This window comes from Syngnathus scovelli, chromosome 2 (genome assembly GCF_024217435.2).
Source record: "Syngnathus scovelli strain Florida chromosome 2, RoL_Ssco_1.2, whole genome shotgun sequence".
Classification (NCBI taxonomy): domain Eukaryota; kingdom Metazoa; phylum Chordata; class Actinopteri; order Syngnathiformes; family Syngnathidae; genus Syngnathus; species Syngnathus scovelli.
This window is the reverse complement of record NC_090848.1, coordinates 1,606,025-1,621,846: the sequence shown is the minus strand read 5'-3', so window position 1 is coordinate 1,621,846 and position 15,822 is coordinate 1,606,025. Positions and strand designations below refer to the sequence as shown.

Genomic DNA, 15,822 nt, shown 5'->3' with positions numbered 1-15,822 from the left:
TCCATCCATCCATTCATCTGTCCTCCATCCATCCATCCATTGATCTGTCATCCATCCATCCATCCATCCGTCCATCCATTCATCTGTCCTCCATCCATCATCCATCCATTCATCTGTCATCCATCCATCCGGCTTCCATCCATCCAGTCATCCATCCATCCATCCATCCATCCATCCATCCATCCATCCATCCATCCATCCATCCATCCATCCATCCATCCATCCATCCAAATCATTAGCTTTGTCAATTTTTTTTTCTAGTTGCCATCTTGTACTCTCGGCAGATCCCATGTCAGGTTAACCTGTGAACCGACGTCGGCGTTCCAGCGCAAGTGATGAAGTGCAGCAGGGATCAATAGCGGGTGTTTTCTGGAAATGAATCGGCTCTTAGCCCTTTATGGATCTAACGGTGATGTAATGCGCCCGCTGATACAATGTTGATTCATGACTTGGATTTTCATTGACGTTCACGAGGAAGAGGCTGGCTCGCTCACGCAAAGTTTGCACACACACGCACACACACACACACACCGCATGGAATGGCACAAGGTTGAAAGATTTGCTCACTTTGCCAACAGTGTCTGGAGAAAATTTGGTTGTACCTCCATCGCAGCTAGGATGGGGGCGGGGTTTCATATGAGCTTGTAAATGAAACATCTGTCTGCCACAGTCATTTGTACCATTTTGGAGGGAACCAGTTGAGGTGATGAGGGGAGTAGAGGAGGAGGAGGAGGCAGTGGAGAAACACACCATCTCCTGGGCCACCTTCCCCCACCCCCGTTTTTCCCCCTTCATAGAATGAAGTCGCACGAGTTGACAGGAACGGCCAGCAGAAGTGGCCGAGACGCGGAGAGCGCCAGAAGAACGGAGCTCCTGTGCGCTTAAGCTAACTGATCCTTCCAGCATCGATGCTCCTCACAATTACCATCGGAGCCTTCATGGGAATATTTGGGAATATTACGGATTTATCTCGTGATCTGGAACGCCCTCTTTTCTCGGGTCGGGATGCCTTCTGTGTCTCTCTCTCTGGCCGGGCGAGCTCGGACATGGGTCTGCCTCTCCTGCATGTTTTGGGTGAGACATTTCTTTCTTCTATTGCTTGATGGAGGAGGAATCTTCTCAAAGCGTGGGGAGTTATGGGATTTGGATTGCAGTTTACAAGGCAACTTGGATATTAGTTGTAATTTTTTGTAACCCTTGTGTTTATTCTCCATCTTACTAATTCGGTCGTTGCCTCTCACCGGTGTGTCCAGGCGGCCGCTGCACCGAAGCTATTTCTGTTCACTCCTGTATAATTTAATCTGCTTGCTTTTCCCCTCCTATGTGGGACTGAGCGAGCATGTCGGCAAGCGGGACACGCGATGAGTGTCCATGTTGGACAAGAACATGCGGAACACCAAGACCCCACCCGCTTTTTGATCCACTTTGTGATCAACTTCTAACATGGATTAGTGACGATGTACGTGTCACCATCCAGCGAGGCTTCTGCCCTACTTTTGAGTCTTGACAAATGGAGCTTCCCATGCAGTGAGACTTTTAAAGGCGACATCATCAGCGGCAGAAGAAGAAAAAACCTCAAAGGCCGCGAGGTGTAACACGCACGGGTGACGTGCGAGAGGCTGGTTCGAAGAAAGCTCCCCAAATACACGCTATTAATCATTTATCAGGCCCGTGCACAGGGAGTGAATATTGGATGTGACGCGCTGACACGGGCAGTGCTCCCACAGTAGCATGAATGTGCTCATTGCTAGCAAGCAAATGATTTTTTTTTTTTTTCTCCACATAGACAAAAAAAAAAAATCATCTTTGCTGCATTTAGTGGAAACATGCATGTATGCCACATCTGTCATGTTGTCTAACAGAGTCCCCTTATTGACTTAAACAAATCCCAGCAGAGCCGTGGAAATCAATCCGCCTTTGATTGGACTTTAACAGCCGTGCCACACCTCCGACGATGTGATTTTTTTTTTTTTTTCCTTCGTGTGCAATTAATGTGCTGCTCATTCAGCCTGTCTATTGGTCCATTTCTGATTTGATAATATATCCCATAGCAAATTCTAAAAATAGAAATGTATACGAGGCAGCGCGTTAACTTGACGAGTGGATGTGCGGATTGAATCGTCCTCCTTAAATTAAATCGTATCGAGCGCGGCAAAGTTAATTCTTTGACGCCCATTAAACGGAGCTCCCGGGAGATATGCTGAGTGTGTGGGATCAATATATTGTGACTCTATGCGTGGAGCTTGGAACGCTCTAGTTTGGACTTTGGAGACTTTTTTTCTTTTTTTCATTTCAGTAATCTAACAAGAAACAATTGCAGTGAGCCCAAAAATAAATTTAGACTGTTTTTTTTTTTTTCTCCCCACTGATGCTGTGCTACTTTGGATGGTCCAGATGGCTGGAGTTTTGAAGGTTTGATGTTAGCGGGAAGGTGGCAGACTTTACAGACTCCGAAAGTATTAAATTAAGGCGATACTGGCAGATCCATAAATATTGGGACACGATTCTCATTTTTTTGGCATTTTTTCATCCCTCCACAAATTCACTGCAGACTTTTAGCTTTAATTCAAGAGCATTTACTTCCTAGTCAGGTGAACAGTGTTGGAAGAGTTTTAAGATGCTTGCTCAGTCAGATTCAGATCTGAGAAAAAAAAAAAATCCCGAAAAACGCTTGTCAACCCTTTTAAGAAACCTCAAAGCATCTTTGAAGTGACATGAAAAACTGTTTTCATTTGACATATTCGCTAATCATGTCTGGCTCCGGGTCACATGACCTAAAATCGCACGGCTCACGAACACACCTGTTGCGCATGCGTGGCGCCGTCACTCCATTAGTGATGGCGGCGCATTGATCCGTACCTGATATCGATCATGTGACACCCTCGTTCCAATTTCTCATGCTAATACGAGCAGCCCAAAGCTGTCACCGCGCAGCCTTTCTTCCTCTGCGCCAATCTGGCCACGTGCCCGGAGAGTTGCTCCACTGGGATCGACTGGATTCGTTGTCATTAATAAAACATCAGCAACTCATATCTACGTTCTCCTACACTGATCCATCGTTGCAGGAAAAAAGGGGAGAAACATATTGGCAAAGTGTGATTGCGCAACAATCAAGCAATTAAACATCTGGCAACGCAGTTTTTTCTTTCTTCTCCGTGCAGGCCTTTTGGTGAATATTTGCTTTCTTTTCATGGAGCATCTTGATTTGTAGGAAGATCATCAAATGTGCTGAGTTGGAATTGGAGGGAATTACAAGTTTTTTTTTGTAACAGTGAACGCATCGCATCTGGTAGGGTTTGCCCTCCTCGTTGGCCCGGCCCGGCCCACAAAGGCACTCTTTGTTCCGGGCAGAATTTCAAGATGGTGGAAATGGAAAGCAGGTGTGACTGCTTTCTTTCTTAATCCTGAGGGGCGTACGGGACTTCTCCTGCTTCGGGCCGTGTTTGTTTCTGTGGAGCTCGCTGCTCCTCACGCTCGCTCGCTTGGTTGGTTGGTTGGTTGGTTGGTTGGTTGGTTGGTTGGTTGGTTGGTTGGTTGGTTGGTTGGTTGGTTGGTTGGTTGGATGGATGGATGGATGGATGGATGGATGGATGGATGGATGGATGGATGGATGGATGGATGGATGGATGGATGGATGGATGGATGGATGGATGGATGGATGGATGGATGGATGGATGGATGGATGGATGGATGGATGGATGGATGGATGGATGGATGGATGGATGGATGGATGGATGGATGGATGGATGGATGGATGGATGGATGGATGGATGGATGGATGGAGTCATGTGCCGGACGAGTTCCATTTCGATTCTCTACCTGGACTCGGTCATCATTCCTGCGGGATTTTACATTTCAATAATTATTTGATCGTTAGCGCCACAGATGCCGTTAGTATTCATTCTGTGTAGATAAAATATTTCATATTTGCTTCATCTACAGATTAGGAAAAAAGAGTTACAAAAATAAAAGAAAAATGCAGCTCTAAGCTGTGTATTTTTTATATTTTATTAAAAAAAATGATTGATTTTTGTTTTCCTAAGGAAATTTCAACTTTTTTTTATTATTAAAGAGTTAATGGACTGCAGGAAAATGACATCAGCATTTTTATTGCAACACAAGACAAAGTCAATCTGGCAATCTTTCATACTATTCATACACGGCAATAATAATTTGCATTCATGGGGTGCCGAAGGACACGTTGGTGTCTTTGGGTGTGTCGCCCCGCCCCGCCTCGCCCCGCCTCTGTCTCGCCTTCCTCGTGGTAGCGCGTCTCCACTCCAAGTGAAGCCGAGGTATTGTTCTGCTGCTTTTCATTAGCTAAGTGCACCTCCGGGAGAGGAGCACCAGTACTTGATTTACTATCCTAGCTGTCCATAATCCTCAGAGGAACACCTCCTCGCCTTGTTGTACGTCTTCGGATCTTGGACCGTCCACTCTTTTTTTTTTTGGCTTTCATCTTCATCCATTTTCTGTCCCTCAAGATAAATCTTAATTCTCTCTCTTGGACTTCTTCAAGTACTATCATTTTGAGGGTTGTTTACAAATTTTGGAAAATATTCAAGTTTGAAGTGTATCTACTGACACGTTGCCGTGGCAGCCAATCGGAAAACGCGTGTAAAAAGTTGCCTTTCTTATTCGGCCTGCACAAATACGCAAAGGAAATGACATTGATGCTATGACTCACGAAAGGTCACCAGGGAGCGAGGATGATGAGAATATGACAGGAGGGTTCTTGCTCGGCTTCTTTCTAATTGGAAAGATGACGGAATTGTTCGAGGGAAACACCCTGAACACACACACGTGGACACACACGCTTTTGTGTTTTGTTTCTCCTTCTATTTTGACTTTTTGGTATGTTTTGCTTCTTGGTGCAGCTGGATGACCTTTGACCTTGGGCATCATATTTCACTGCAGAGAACTTTGACTTTCTTTGACAATTCATTGACACAAATCAGCATTTAGAACTTAACGTAGCTTTCAGAGTAGGTCCATTTTTTGGTATGCTTCGTTTGTGTGTCTGCAAACAGAGCTGTACAGGCCGGATTGTTCATATTTTTAAGTCTTTTGAAATTAATTAAATTAATTAAAGTGTAATTCTTTTAATTTAAAAAATATACGTTAGTTAATTCCACATTTTTGCATATTTTTTTATTTGTATCACTTTTGTCAGTTTCAAGGCTTTTCTTTAAAGGACTGGTACCAACTTTATGACATTATTTTTCTCTGCGAGACTTTTTCTCTTCTTTTAGCCAGCTAGGCAAGATGCTAAGATGACAAACGTCGAGGTGCTCGCTTTGCGCGACGCCAATTTCCTCTTTTCCGCTTCTCCTCAGCCCGACGAACTGGAGGGGGTCCACACGCACACCTTCAAACTGAAGCCATTCAAGAAGGCCAAGAGCTGTGATATATGCAAGCAGGCCATCACAAAGGAGGGTCTCATCTGCAAAGGTGAGCGACCAATCCTGCTTTTATTTTCCCCCACTCTCCCGGATAATCAATTGTAGGTGTTTCTTTCCCTTCGCCGCACTGGGAAAGGCTGCGGCTGCTGACGACCTACTTTGTCCGTTTAGTTCAGCAAATTGCCATCACGCCTGCCAGAAACATTACCACGCCTCAGCGAGCCGAGGCCGATGATGTTCAGGAAATCCTTGTCCTCCGTCGCTGCGTTGTTGACTTGTGATCCAGTTCCCTTCACGTGGCGCTTTTTTTTTTTTTCTCTTCGGTCTCGTTTTTGGTGCAAACATACGTGGTTATTCTTTTGTGGCTGCGGTGCCAATGGCTGCGCTAACTGCAGGCAAAGCCGAGCTGAAAAGCTTCAGCGGCAGTAGGAGATCAAGCCGGTTTGGGGCTTTGGCGAAGGATTTGCTGTTAAAATTAGCACGGCTGCTGCAGCTGCTGCTGAATTAGCCTAGATAAGACGCAAAGTGGGGTGGTAGACAGAGGCAGAATGGGGAAATGGGGAAATGGGGAGGGGAGGGCATGAGATTTGTCTTCAGCTCTCTTTTGTTCCTCTCTGCAAATTTCCAATCACGTCCAAACGACTCCAAACCTCAACATTACAATATCGGCGTTTGCAATTAATATTTCTTAAATAATTGGAATAAAATACATCCAGCAGAGATGATTTCATAAGATCATTTTTTGCCTTTTTTTGTCTTTTTTCTTATTTTTGTCTTTTTAAAACAGCTGTGCCACTCATAGATGCACCTCTAAAACATTTGCCCCTAAAACCCATCTTTTATTTATTTTTTATTTTTTTCCGCCTCTGTGCTTTTATGCCTTTATTCTGTTTTTTTGTGTGTTTTTATTGCTAGTCTTATTTTTGTAGCACTTTGAGATTCTTTTAAGAAAAGCGAAATAAAATGTATTATTATCATTAAAATATTATTTAAAGACTTTAATCATTTAAAAAACGCTTTATTTGTCCCAGAGGCTCAATGTATAATGATATCAGGAAATGCCAACTTAAAAGTTTGGACACCCCTGAAATAAAAGAATTCCCTTGTCATGCGCTATGGTGGCTGTTTGCAGTTTAGCCACTAGGGGGCAGCCCCACACTTAATCATGCAGCAGCAGCAGGCTGACCTTGGTGCAGTTTTCCAACTCAGCGACTGGGCAGTGAGCGTGACAGAAAGCATCACAGTGTGTGCAACTCTGCATGTGTTTTGTTTCGCCGACGTCCACCTTTGCGCAACAAGTAACACGTGTCTTTCTTCTTTGCAGCTTGTCAACTGTCCTGCCATAAGAAATGTGAAGTGAAGGTAAGACATTTTACTTCCCTGGTTGTTCGATGAACTATTTCACTGTGCCATCTGGGAGTCGAGGGTTAGGGTTGTCAAAAATTCTAATATTAATTATATGTTCCCTACATGGCCCATAAAATGTGGGAAATGGCCAAATCAATTATCTGGTATGGCACTGGGACATTCAAGGATTTTTTTTTTTGGAGGGGGGCAGTGCCCTCGCACCCCCCCTCAAACTCCGCCAGTGAAAATAATCAAATATACAACAAACAAAATGTCTGACCTCTGGAGTAACCTCCTAACTTATAAATTCCGCCCCCAGAGTTGTTTTCATGTGACACTTTGTTGTCTGCGTGCAGGATGAAACGAATGATGTGAAGCCATGTGTTCGTTGCCCTTAATTGGCGGCACGTTTCCTCCAGCGGGCCCGCTGGGGTCCGTCCGTCTGTCGCCGTCCGTTCCCCCACTTCGGCCTTTTTAATGTCACCGCATGATCCCGGTGTGCAATGGAATACAGAACCGAGGACACAACGATGATTAGAGCCCAACGAGGCTGTTCTTAGCGGGTTTGTGTTGTTTGAAGCCATGTTGTAAAAGTCATCACCCCCCCAGTCTCAATTAAGACGTTGCTTGCTCAATTGTGTCAACCGGCGTGTTAAAACAATAAAATAAAACACACCTCAAACTGGAAAAATAAAATTATAAATCTTTTGAAGGAGAACAAGATTGAAATCCTCAAATGTATCGAAACTACGATCTTATCTCCAGCCGCTGACCTTGTAACAGTAAACATGTCAGTAGTCTCAATGATTTTATTCTTTATGCTAATTTTAATGTCACATTGTTGACATCATTAAGGGTGCACGCAAATGCTTTTATACACTTTATGGCGCTTTAATGGGGCCTATCATGATTTGAACGGGGGTGTCAAGAAGGTTTGCCAACATGTGGCATGGCATAATGTGCAACGTATCTAAATGAACAATTATCTTTTTATCACTCTTGTCGTACTCCTTGTACTTGTGTTGTTGTTATTTTTCCATCCATCCATCCATCCATCCATCCATCCAGGTTGCTTTTACTCCCCCTTCCCCCCCACGTTGTTGATGCAATGATAGTTATTCTCTTTCAACAGCCGCTTTGAGCAAAGTGCAGACAGAAGGAGTGCGGACAGGGGAATTGGACAGAGTGGGAGGGAGGGCTGCAGTTGTACTGTCTCGCTTCGGGCACCGAGAAGCCCCAAGCTGCTTTCTTGGCCTTATATAGAGCGTTGCAAGATGACTTGGCAGCAAAGGGACGAGTCTGAGCCAGCAGCACCAAAAGTGCATCCTGGTTCAGTCCCCCGGCTGAACATAGTCGACTTCAGTAGCTCTCTTGGCACGCGTCCGGGATTACCGACGGTGTTTTGAGTGAGGGTGGAGGGCTTGTCGGAGGAGGTAGTCAAAAAGTGTCTGTATTTGGTTCTGCTCCTCTCGGGAGGGGGCGAGGCTGGCTTTGTGGAAATGCAACGTTAGAAAGCGAGCAGAGAAGGAGAGAGGAGAGAGCGCTCCAGCGGACAGGTAAGAAGCCTAGAAATATTTTTCCTGGTATGCAGGATTTTTTTTTTTTTTTTTTTTTCTTCGTGTTACGTCATGTGAGAGGCATTTGAGGCTTGGCAAGTTGGCCGCTTCCTTCAAAGTGCAGGAGATGAAGTCAAGCTGAAAAGTTTGCGCACTTTTGCCGACGTTGATGTCGTTCTCCTCTCTGACCTTCAGCGAGACGAGCGGTCAGGAGGTCACGTGTCCTCTAACGCTGAGACAAAACACAGCAATTGACTTTTTTATTGTAGCGCCCTTGGGTACGGCACAGCCTGCCAATGTTCTTAATTTGCTTCTGAACCTCCAGAGAAAACATTCCACCGTTTTTCCCTCACCTTGCCCGTAACAAGAGCGTGTCCCTCGAGCGCGATGAGGTGAAGACCGATGTTAATAGAACAGCTGTTTGTCTCTTCTTATAGAAGCGGGTTCCCCTCGGGGAAGGTGACATGTCGGAGAGGAACCCCGAGGGAAATGTCGTGTACCCACATACTCGGTCCTCCCTAATGTTAAACAAGCGTGAGTCATGAAATCGAGCGGCTGCGTCGGGAGACGGCTCCGCTCTTGCGTGAAATTTGTTTACAGAAGTTTTTTTTTTTTTGTCCAAAGTGAGCTGCCATTGCACATCTGATCTTCATCAGCTGCTCATTAAATGTCGATTTTGTAGCAGTCGTCGTGATTGGCCCCTTGCCGCTCACTGCGGCCTGATGGTGGTCCAAAAGCTACTTTCCCCTCTCATCCAGTCTTCTAAGCATCTTCCACTGAAGTTCCTTTTTGGACCGCAAAGCCGTCACGTAATTGCGGCGGGGTGGGAGGAGAGCTCGTCCTATAGATCATCACGCTGTGGTCTGGGCAGCCGACATTTTATGTCTTGTTGAAAACCACGGTTGTAAAAAAGAACATTTTATATCAACGTTTGGGAGCAGGGGAGGAAATAATGCAATGACATCATTCGAGTGAGCGGATTTCGGGCCAGGAAGTTTTTTTTTCGTTTTTTTTCCACGCTGTTGCCACCTAAAATTTATTACCTGTGTTTTTGGGTGTCAAACTCTGGCCCGCGGGCCGAATTTGGCCCGCAGTGTAATTATATTTGGCCCCTAAAATTGCAAATTGTCTTCACTTTTAAAAAATAGAGGCTAATTTATCTTTTATTATTCATATTTTTTTTAAATTTAAAGTATTTTACTCGTCTCTGATTTCAAAAGTAGTTATTCATCAATTTGTTGCGTAGCCTATACTGTATATATATACCGTATTTTCCGGACTATAAGTCGCTCCGGAGTATAAGTCGCACCAGCCATAAAATGCCCCAAAAAGTGAAAAAGCCATATATAAGTCGCTCCGGAGTATAAGTCGCATTTTGGGGGGCAATTTATAGGACAAAATCCCACACCAAAAACAGTCATGAAATAGCAACAACAGGCTAAACAATAGCAACAACAGGCTAAACGATAGGTATGCTAATGTGACAAATACAAACAAAGAGCTGAGAACGGGCCTGACGTAACATATAGAGTGATTAAGCACAACTATTACATGAATAACATGTTTATAAAACCATCGGTGTCACTCCAATTCATTAAATAGCAACAAAAGGCTAAACAATAGGTATGCTAACGTGACAAACACAAACAAAGAGCTGAGAACGGGCCAAATAATAATAAATAATAATAATAAATATAAGAGGAGCAAAAATAGAGCAAGTGTACATGCAGCAGACAGTGGACTTGGATATGGTGCTTTAAAGTGTTAATTGCTTTATTTGATGTTTTCTCTATTTTTTATGTTTTGAATATGTTCAAGATAAAGATATAAAAGCATGTGAAGTGATCAACTATACTAAAAATAACATGGGAAGTGGTCAACTATACTTGTAAGTAAGTGATGTCTTAATGATCAAGTAAAAATTTGTGAAAAAAAACATATATAAGTCGCTCCTGAGTATAAGTCGCCCCCCCACCCAAACTATGAAAAAAAGCGCGACTTATAGTCCGGAAATTACGGTAATACGAGATTTATTTGGGTTGGCCTTCCGAAGATGACACCCCTGTTTTAGAGGACTTTGAAACCAACCGCCATCTTGTCTTGTGTTTATGCTCACAAATGACCCTCAGGCGCCCCATCCGGGAAAATATTAGTTGCCCCCGTGTTGGTCATTCATTTCAGTCTTTCCTTGATTTGTCACCTTTCTGAATGTACACCATCACCACCTCCTCATGTCAAATCAATGATGAACACACATTATGGCGCTCTGTGGATTTCCACCCTCTCGGAGGAAATCAGAGAGCCAGCATGTTTAAATCCATCCCAAGAGTTTTTTTTTTTTTTTTTTTTGGAGCTTCGGTCCTTATTTGGCCGTAGCTTGGTGAGCATGGAATTCAGTTTCTCAGGCAAGCAGCCATTGTCGAGCTCAGTAGGATTGCGGAGGCAATTGTGAGTTTGGAAGCAATGCACTTCTGTGAAATAGAATCGGGCCTGCCTGATAGGAAAAAAAAAATTGTGATAATTGATTAATTGGCAGATTCATTCCAAAAAAAAAAAAATCTTCCAATGATAGAACACCACCTGGGGGTAAAAGTCGGTACTCTGAACTGCATAAGCACAAAAATTATTTTGGAATTATTTGAATTGTTCTTCATCATTGGCTTTTCTTTGAAGGAGCAAAAAAAGTCTTGAAAGAATTTTTAACCATAACTCAGATGCATGCCTTTTTTTTTTTTTTTTTTAAACTTCGATTTAATTCTGGCACATGGCAAAGCCTTCAAGTTATTCCTGTACTTTTATGTGCGCAAACCACTTGAAGATTGCATTTGCTTCCCACCTCGGCCGCCTTATAAGGATGGAGTAGTTGCACTTGGGAATGTTAACAGTGAAGCTCTGTCGTCAAGCTTCTCTCGAGTCCCATTCCGCTCATCGCCGACGCCTTTTGACCTTTGGATCGAGAAACATGCCGTGAATGCCTGTCTTGTTAATAATTCATATGCATTGTTTTTTTTCGAGGGGGGTCATTCTTGTAACTCATTAACATTTTGCCGTTGTGATATTCACTCATTGGCTCTTTTTCTTCAGTTGCCCGTGGGAAAATCGTCCTGACGTAACCCCAAGTTGTAAATGAAGTGACCGCACTGTAACGATTCAACCGCCGCGCGCCAAGACGGTTACGCTAATGTCGGTCCAGACGGCGGGAAGCCAAGCAAAGTGCAAAACTTTCATCGATGATGTTTGCCAGCGTTGCCACCGCGTGGCATGTCAACAAAAGCGCTCCAGATCCCGTCTCCCGATATGCTCCATGACAGCCTTGCAAATGCCAGCCAGGCTTTTGTTCTCACTGTGCAAACTCATTATGGTGGCTTCCTTCCCGGCGGAGCCTGCCGGCCGCTGATAGCCCCCGCGTCCGTCTCGCTGCCAGCAAACATGCGGCGAGACTGCGAGATGCTCACACAGACTATCAGGAGCCGCTCTCGGAGCACTTGATACTTGGAACACGCGCTGGTGGCCTTCCTACTATTTAAAGACATCAGAAAATGTAACGAAAGCCGATCTCGTCGTGAAGCAATCGGAGGATCGGCGTATCCTCGCTTGTTATTATTTCGTCAGGGCTGAAGTGAAAAGAGAATCGCAGTTCTTCTCATACTGTTTCTCCTCTTGCAGGTCACCGCGACGTGTCAAACGGGAACCAACTATGAGCTGGTGAGTAGCACTCGTCGCGCATGAGAAACCTTTATTGACCCTGCTCAAATCCCCTTTTCAATATATTGATCCTTCCTGGAATTGTGGGCAAAGCTGCGAGATGCTGATCGAGGTCAAAGGTCAGGCTCTAAAGCAGGGATGTCAAACTCGTAGTAATTGGTTGTAGTTAGGGTTTCCATATAGTAATTGTAGTAAGCTATTTTTGATTTCTCCCTTTTAATTATTTTTTTAAAAAAATCATATTTTTTTACTTATTTTTTTTAGTATTTGATTTGTAATTATTTTGTTTTAAATTCTTCTAATTTTTTTACTTTAAATTCTGAAAAGCGCCTAGCCTTATATATTATATATGACATTTTTTTACTTTTTATTTGATTTTTTTTTAATTTTGCTATTTGGAATTATTTTACTTTAAATTGTAAAAAGCCTTATATAAATAAAGTTTCCTTGCCTTGCCAACGGTGTGCCAATGAGATATGCATAAAAGGATTTTAAATTAAAAGTCAAGAAAAGACAGGTTGTTCGACTATGAATTATTTAAATATATTTTGAAAAGGCCTTTGAGGACAAAAAAAAAAAAAAAAAGCTTCAAATTCTCAAAGGCCACATAAAATGACGCGTTGATCCCTATCTGGCTTTCGGGCCTTGCCTTTGACCATTTTACTGCTTTCTAAATTCTTTCTCATATTTGAAGAGCTGAACAAATTAGGAGCATTCCAATCAGTCACTTCTTGACTTTGGTCGGGGCCCTTTAAGATGACCAATGCAGTTTATAAACAGTCTGGAGTTTTGTTTACAGAGCTCAACTAAGCACACCACTCAACTATTTTTCCTGGATGAAGATGATTGGCTTCATGTTTATATTTTGTCTGTACAGTTCCTTTGTCACGTACTTGTAATTCGGATTTTAGCCCCGTCTAAATCATGCTCTTCAAAAGATAAGTATGCAAACATTTTGCGACTCACCACTCGGCTGTCTGGTTTCTCTCCACAGCCTCCAACTCCTCAGCTGCCATTAAAGCACGTAGATACTCCGGTAAGCACACAGTCCGGTCTTGATATCAGCTGACAAATTTTTAAAAACCACTTTCTGACTCTGAAGACAATGACTAACTCGTCGTAAATATCTGGACAACAGGGCTGAGAACATTTTTAGTTTCATTTCAGCCCACAGCTGGAGCAGAATCAACCGAGATAACGCTAGCTAGCTAGCTAGCTAGCCGCGGGGCCGAAACTATTTTGAGCTCAGGAACTTCATTCTGAAGGGTAATTACAGTAAGCGGCGCATTTTTGCAGCGCAAAGGAAGCGCTCATCAACACAGGGAGAAATTGTAGCGGGGGAGTTGAGATCATGAGATGGACGGATGGAGGGAGGAGCAGCTGCAAAGGAGGGGAAAACATCAGTTGGCATCCAGCATCTTTTGGCATCATGGGAACCCGCGCCGAGTGGAATGCAGCCTCGCCGACTTTCTTTTCGCACTTATTTTGATATTCTGGAGAGAAACGAGCCGTCAGCTTGCTCAGCCATGCCTCTCGGCGGCTCTTTGAAGAGATGTTTTCCCTTCTTGAGCTTAACTTGGAGGTGGAGCACAGGTTACCTGGGCTGCAAGGTAGGCCACGCCCACATTTCAATCCTTTTTAAAAAGAAGACTACGTCAAATTGTATTTGAAACCAGATGGTTTTATTTTGTTCAACCACTTTGGTGAAATAAAATTGGGTAAATTCAACAAAAAAAAAAAATTCGGAGGGAAATGGATAAAGTGCGATGGAGCTGACTTTAGCTAACCAGCTAGCCATTAAGATTTGCTAGCTTTCTCAAAACAACAACTCAGCCATGTCTTCACAAGTGCAAATAATGGCGCTTTGGTTTCCAGACAGTCAGTCCCTTTTGAAGTGGCTACTCAGCGTCTGGAAAGTCTTGGGAGCTGAAGGATTTGTGACATCCTTCTTATCCGGAGGTTCCTCACATTAGTTTTTCTCAAGGCAATGAAAAAACACCCCAAATTTTTATCATGTAGCTGTACAGCGTCAACTTTTTTGTCATTTTCAGTTCCAGTAAACAAATTTGATTGGTCGATTCATTTTGAGCCGAGCCGCAATAGCTGGTAAAAACAACATTGGATCTAGCTTGCCTCCTCCTGAAGTTTTAACAGCTTCCCCGCATGTTGCTACAAGACCGCAAACTGTTGTGATGTCACACACGTTTCGCAGTGTCTACATCAGGCCTGTCTCACATCTGGTGCACCAAAAACATCTCCATTTTGACTCTGGGCGCCGCACTTTTTTTTATTCATTTACATCTAGTGATTGATTAACATGCTTCTGATTGATCACTTGACTTCCCTTCAGGGCTCAGCCAGGTCCTGCAAGAGTGCAGAAATAAAGCGCAAGCAGTCACGGTAAGATTCAACCAAAATTGGACCAAAAATTCCAATCTGGTCAAACGGTGACTTACTTGCCCTCACCAGGAGTCAGAGTATGGTCCAAGACATGGAGGAGAGCTACGAAGTAGACCTGGTCTACATCACGGAGAGGATCATCTCCTTCTCTTTCCCCGCCACTGCCGAGGAGCGCAGCTACATCGCACACCTCAAGGAGGTGGCGGACATGTTGCGTTCCAAACACGGCGAAAACTACCTGGTGAGGAACATGCCACGAATGAAGTCACCCGCTGGTGGCTTCTGCTTCATTCCTCTTCTTCTGAATTTCAGGTGCTCAACCTGAGTGAGTTGAGGAACGACCTCGCAACATTAAACCCTAAGGTAAAAAAAAAAAAAAAGATATTTGAGAAGGTTGAGAAGGTTCACGCTCGCTGGTCCGATGCAGGTGCTGGAGTTCGGCTGGCCAGACCACCACGCGCCGCCGCTGGACAAGATCTGCAGCATGTGCAAGGCCATCGACACCTGGCTCAACGGCGACCCGCACAACGTCGTGGTGCTTCACAACAAAGTAAACTCCACCATCTCATGAACGTGGAGAACTTGTGGGTCACCATATGACTTTTGCAGGGAAACCGAGGTCGGACCGGGGTGGTGGTGGCAGCCTACATGCACTACAGCAACATTTCAGCAAGGTAGATACAAACATCTTGGTGTGTGTGTGTGAGTGTGTGTGTGTGCATGATTCATGTAGCAAAACAAGCTGCTTTATAGTTGTGCTTCTCTGAGAACAAGCAGCTCGGGAGAGTCATCGTTCTTTAATGCCGCCAGATGTTGTTCAAACTTTGGAGATACTTTTGAAAAGCCCGCAGGATAAATCTTCCAAAGCTTCCCGTTAATGTCAACAATTGATGTCGGTCTACATTTGCAGCGCTGACCAGGCCCTGGACCGCTTCGCCATGAGGCGTTTTTACGAGGACAAGGCGCTTCCCATGGGCCAGCCCTCGCAGAGAAGGTCAGTCGTTACCTCGCTCCCTGTTTGGAAACGTTCTGCTAGCTTATCGCGCACTACAAACTATGCGCAGCGTGTTTCCAAACCACCCAAATTTCCAACGAGCGGTCCAAATGCGGTTCCTTCCCGTACACAGGAAGAACGTTTTGCAATTTAGCTGGAATTGGGATAATTGTGTGAAAATGTCACGGCGTCCACTCTGCTTGTTTAAGAGATTCCACTCGTGCCAAGAGAGCTCCCGAGAGAGCGTCTGTTTTCCACCAGAGTTGATGATGTCATCAAGCATGTTGTGGAATCGCTGAACTTCAGAGGAGGGAGATAAGATGAAGGTGGCAGAGAATCAACAAAGAAATCGGGGGACTGACTCATCCTCAGCCAAGTTGCTATTTCCCGTTTGATTATCTCCGCCCTCAGCCGTCTG

At 44.2% G+C, this 15,822-nt stretch overlaps 1 protein-coding gene and 1 long non-coding RNA gene across 7 annotated transcripts in view; one reads left to right on the top strand and one right to left on the bottom strand.

Annotated features, from left to right (window-relative positions):
- Positions 1-15,822, top strand: part of tns1a (tensin 1a) — a 44,037-nt gene that overhangs the window by 9,786 nt on the left and 18,429 nt on the right. For 3 of the 6 annotated variants that reach the window (XM_049755455.1, XM_049755452.1, XM_049755453.2), the window contains 10 exons: positions 5,337-5,451; positions 6,727-6,764; positions 11,972-12,010; positions 13,005-13,046; positions 14,361-14,410; positions 14,480-14,651; positions 14,723-14,773; positions 14,838-14,960; positions 15,020-15,084; positions 15,321-15,404. In XM_049755455.1, coding sequence (XP_049611412.1) covers positions 5,337-5,451; positions 6,727-6,764; positions 11,972-12,010; positions 13,005-13,046; positions 14,361-14,410; positions 14,480-14,651; positions 14,723-14,773; positions 14,838-14,960; positions 15,020-15,084; positions 15,321-15,404 — 779 coding nt within the window. Of the gene's footprint in view, positions 1-575; positions 1,075-5,336; positions 5,452-6,726; positions 6,765-8,237; positions 8,306-11,971; positions 12,011-13,004; positions 13,047-13,374; positions 13,621-14,360; positions 14,411-14,479; positions 14,652-14,722; positions 14,774-14,837; positions 14,961-15,019; positions 15,085-15,320; positions 15,405-15,822 lie in introns of those variants that run through there. The other 3 variants (XM_049755454.2, XM_049755457.1, XM_049755456.1) reach the window with 3 other exon arrangements.
- LOC137840093 (uncharacterized) lies at positions 11,029-13,116 on the bottom strand. The gene is made up of 2 exons (XR_011086536.1): positions 12,977-13,116; positions 11,029-11,251 (listed from the first exon to the last, which is right to left on the bottom strand). It is a non-coding gene; the product is annotated as an uncharacterized lncRNA (long non-coding RNA).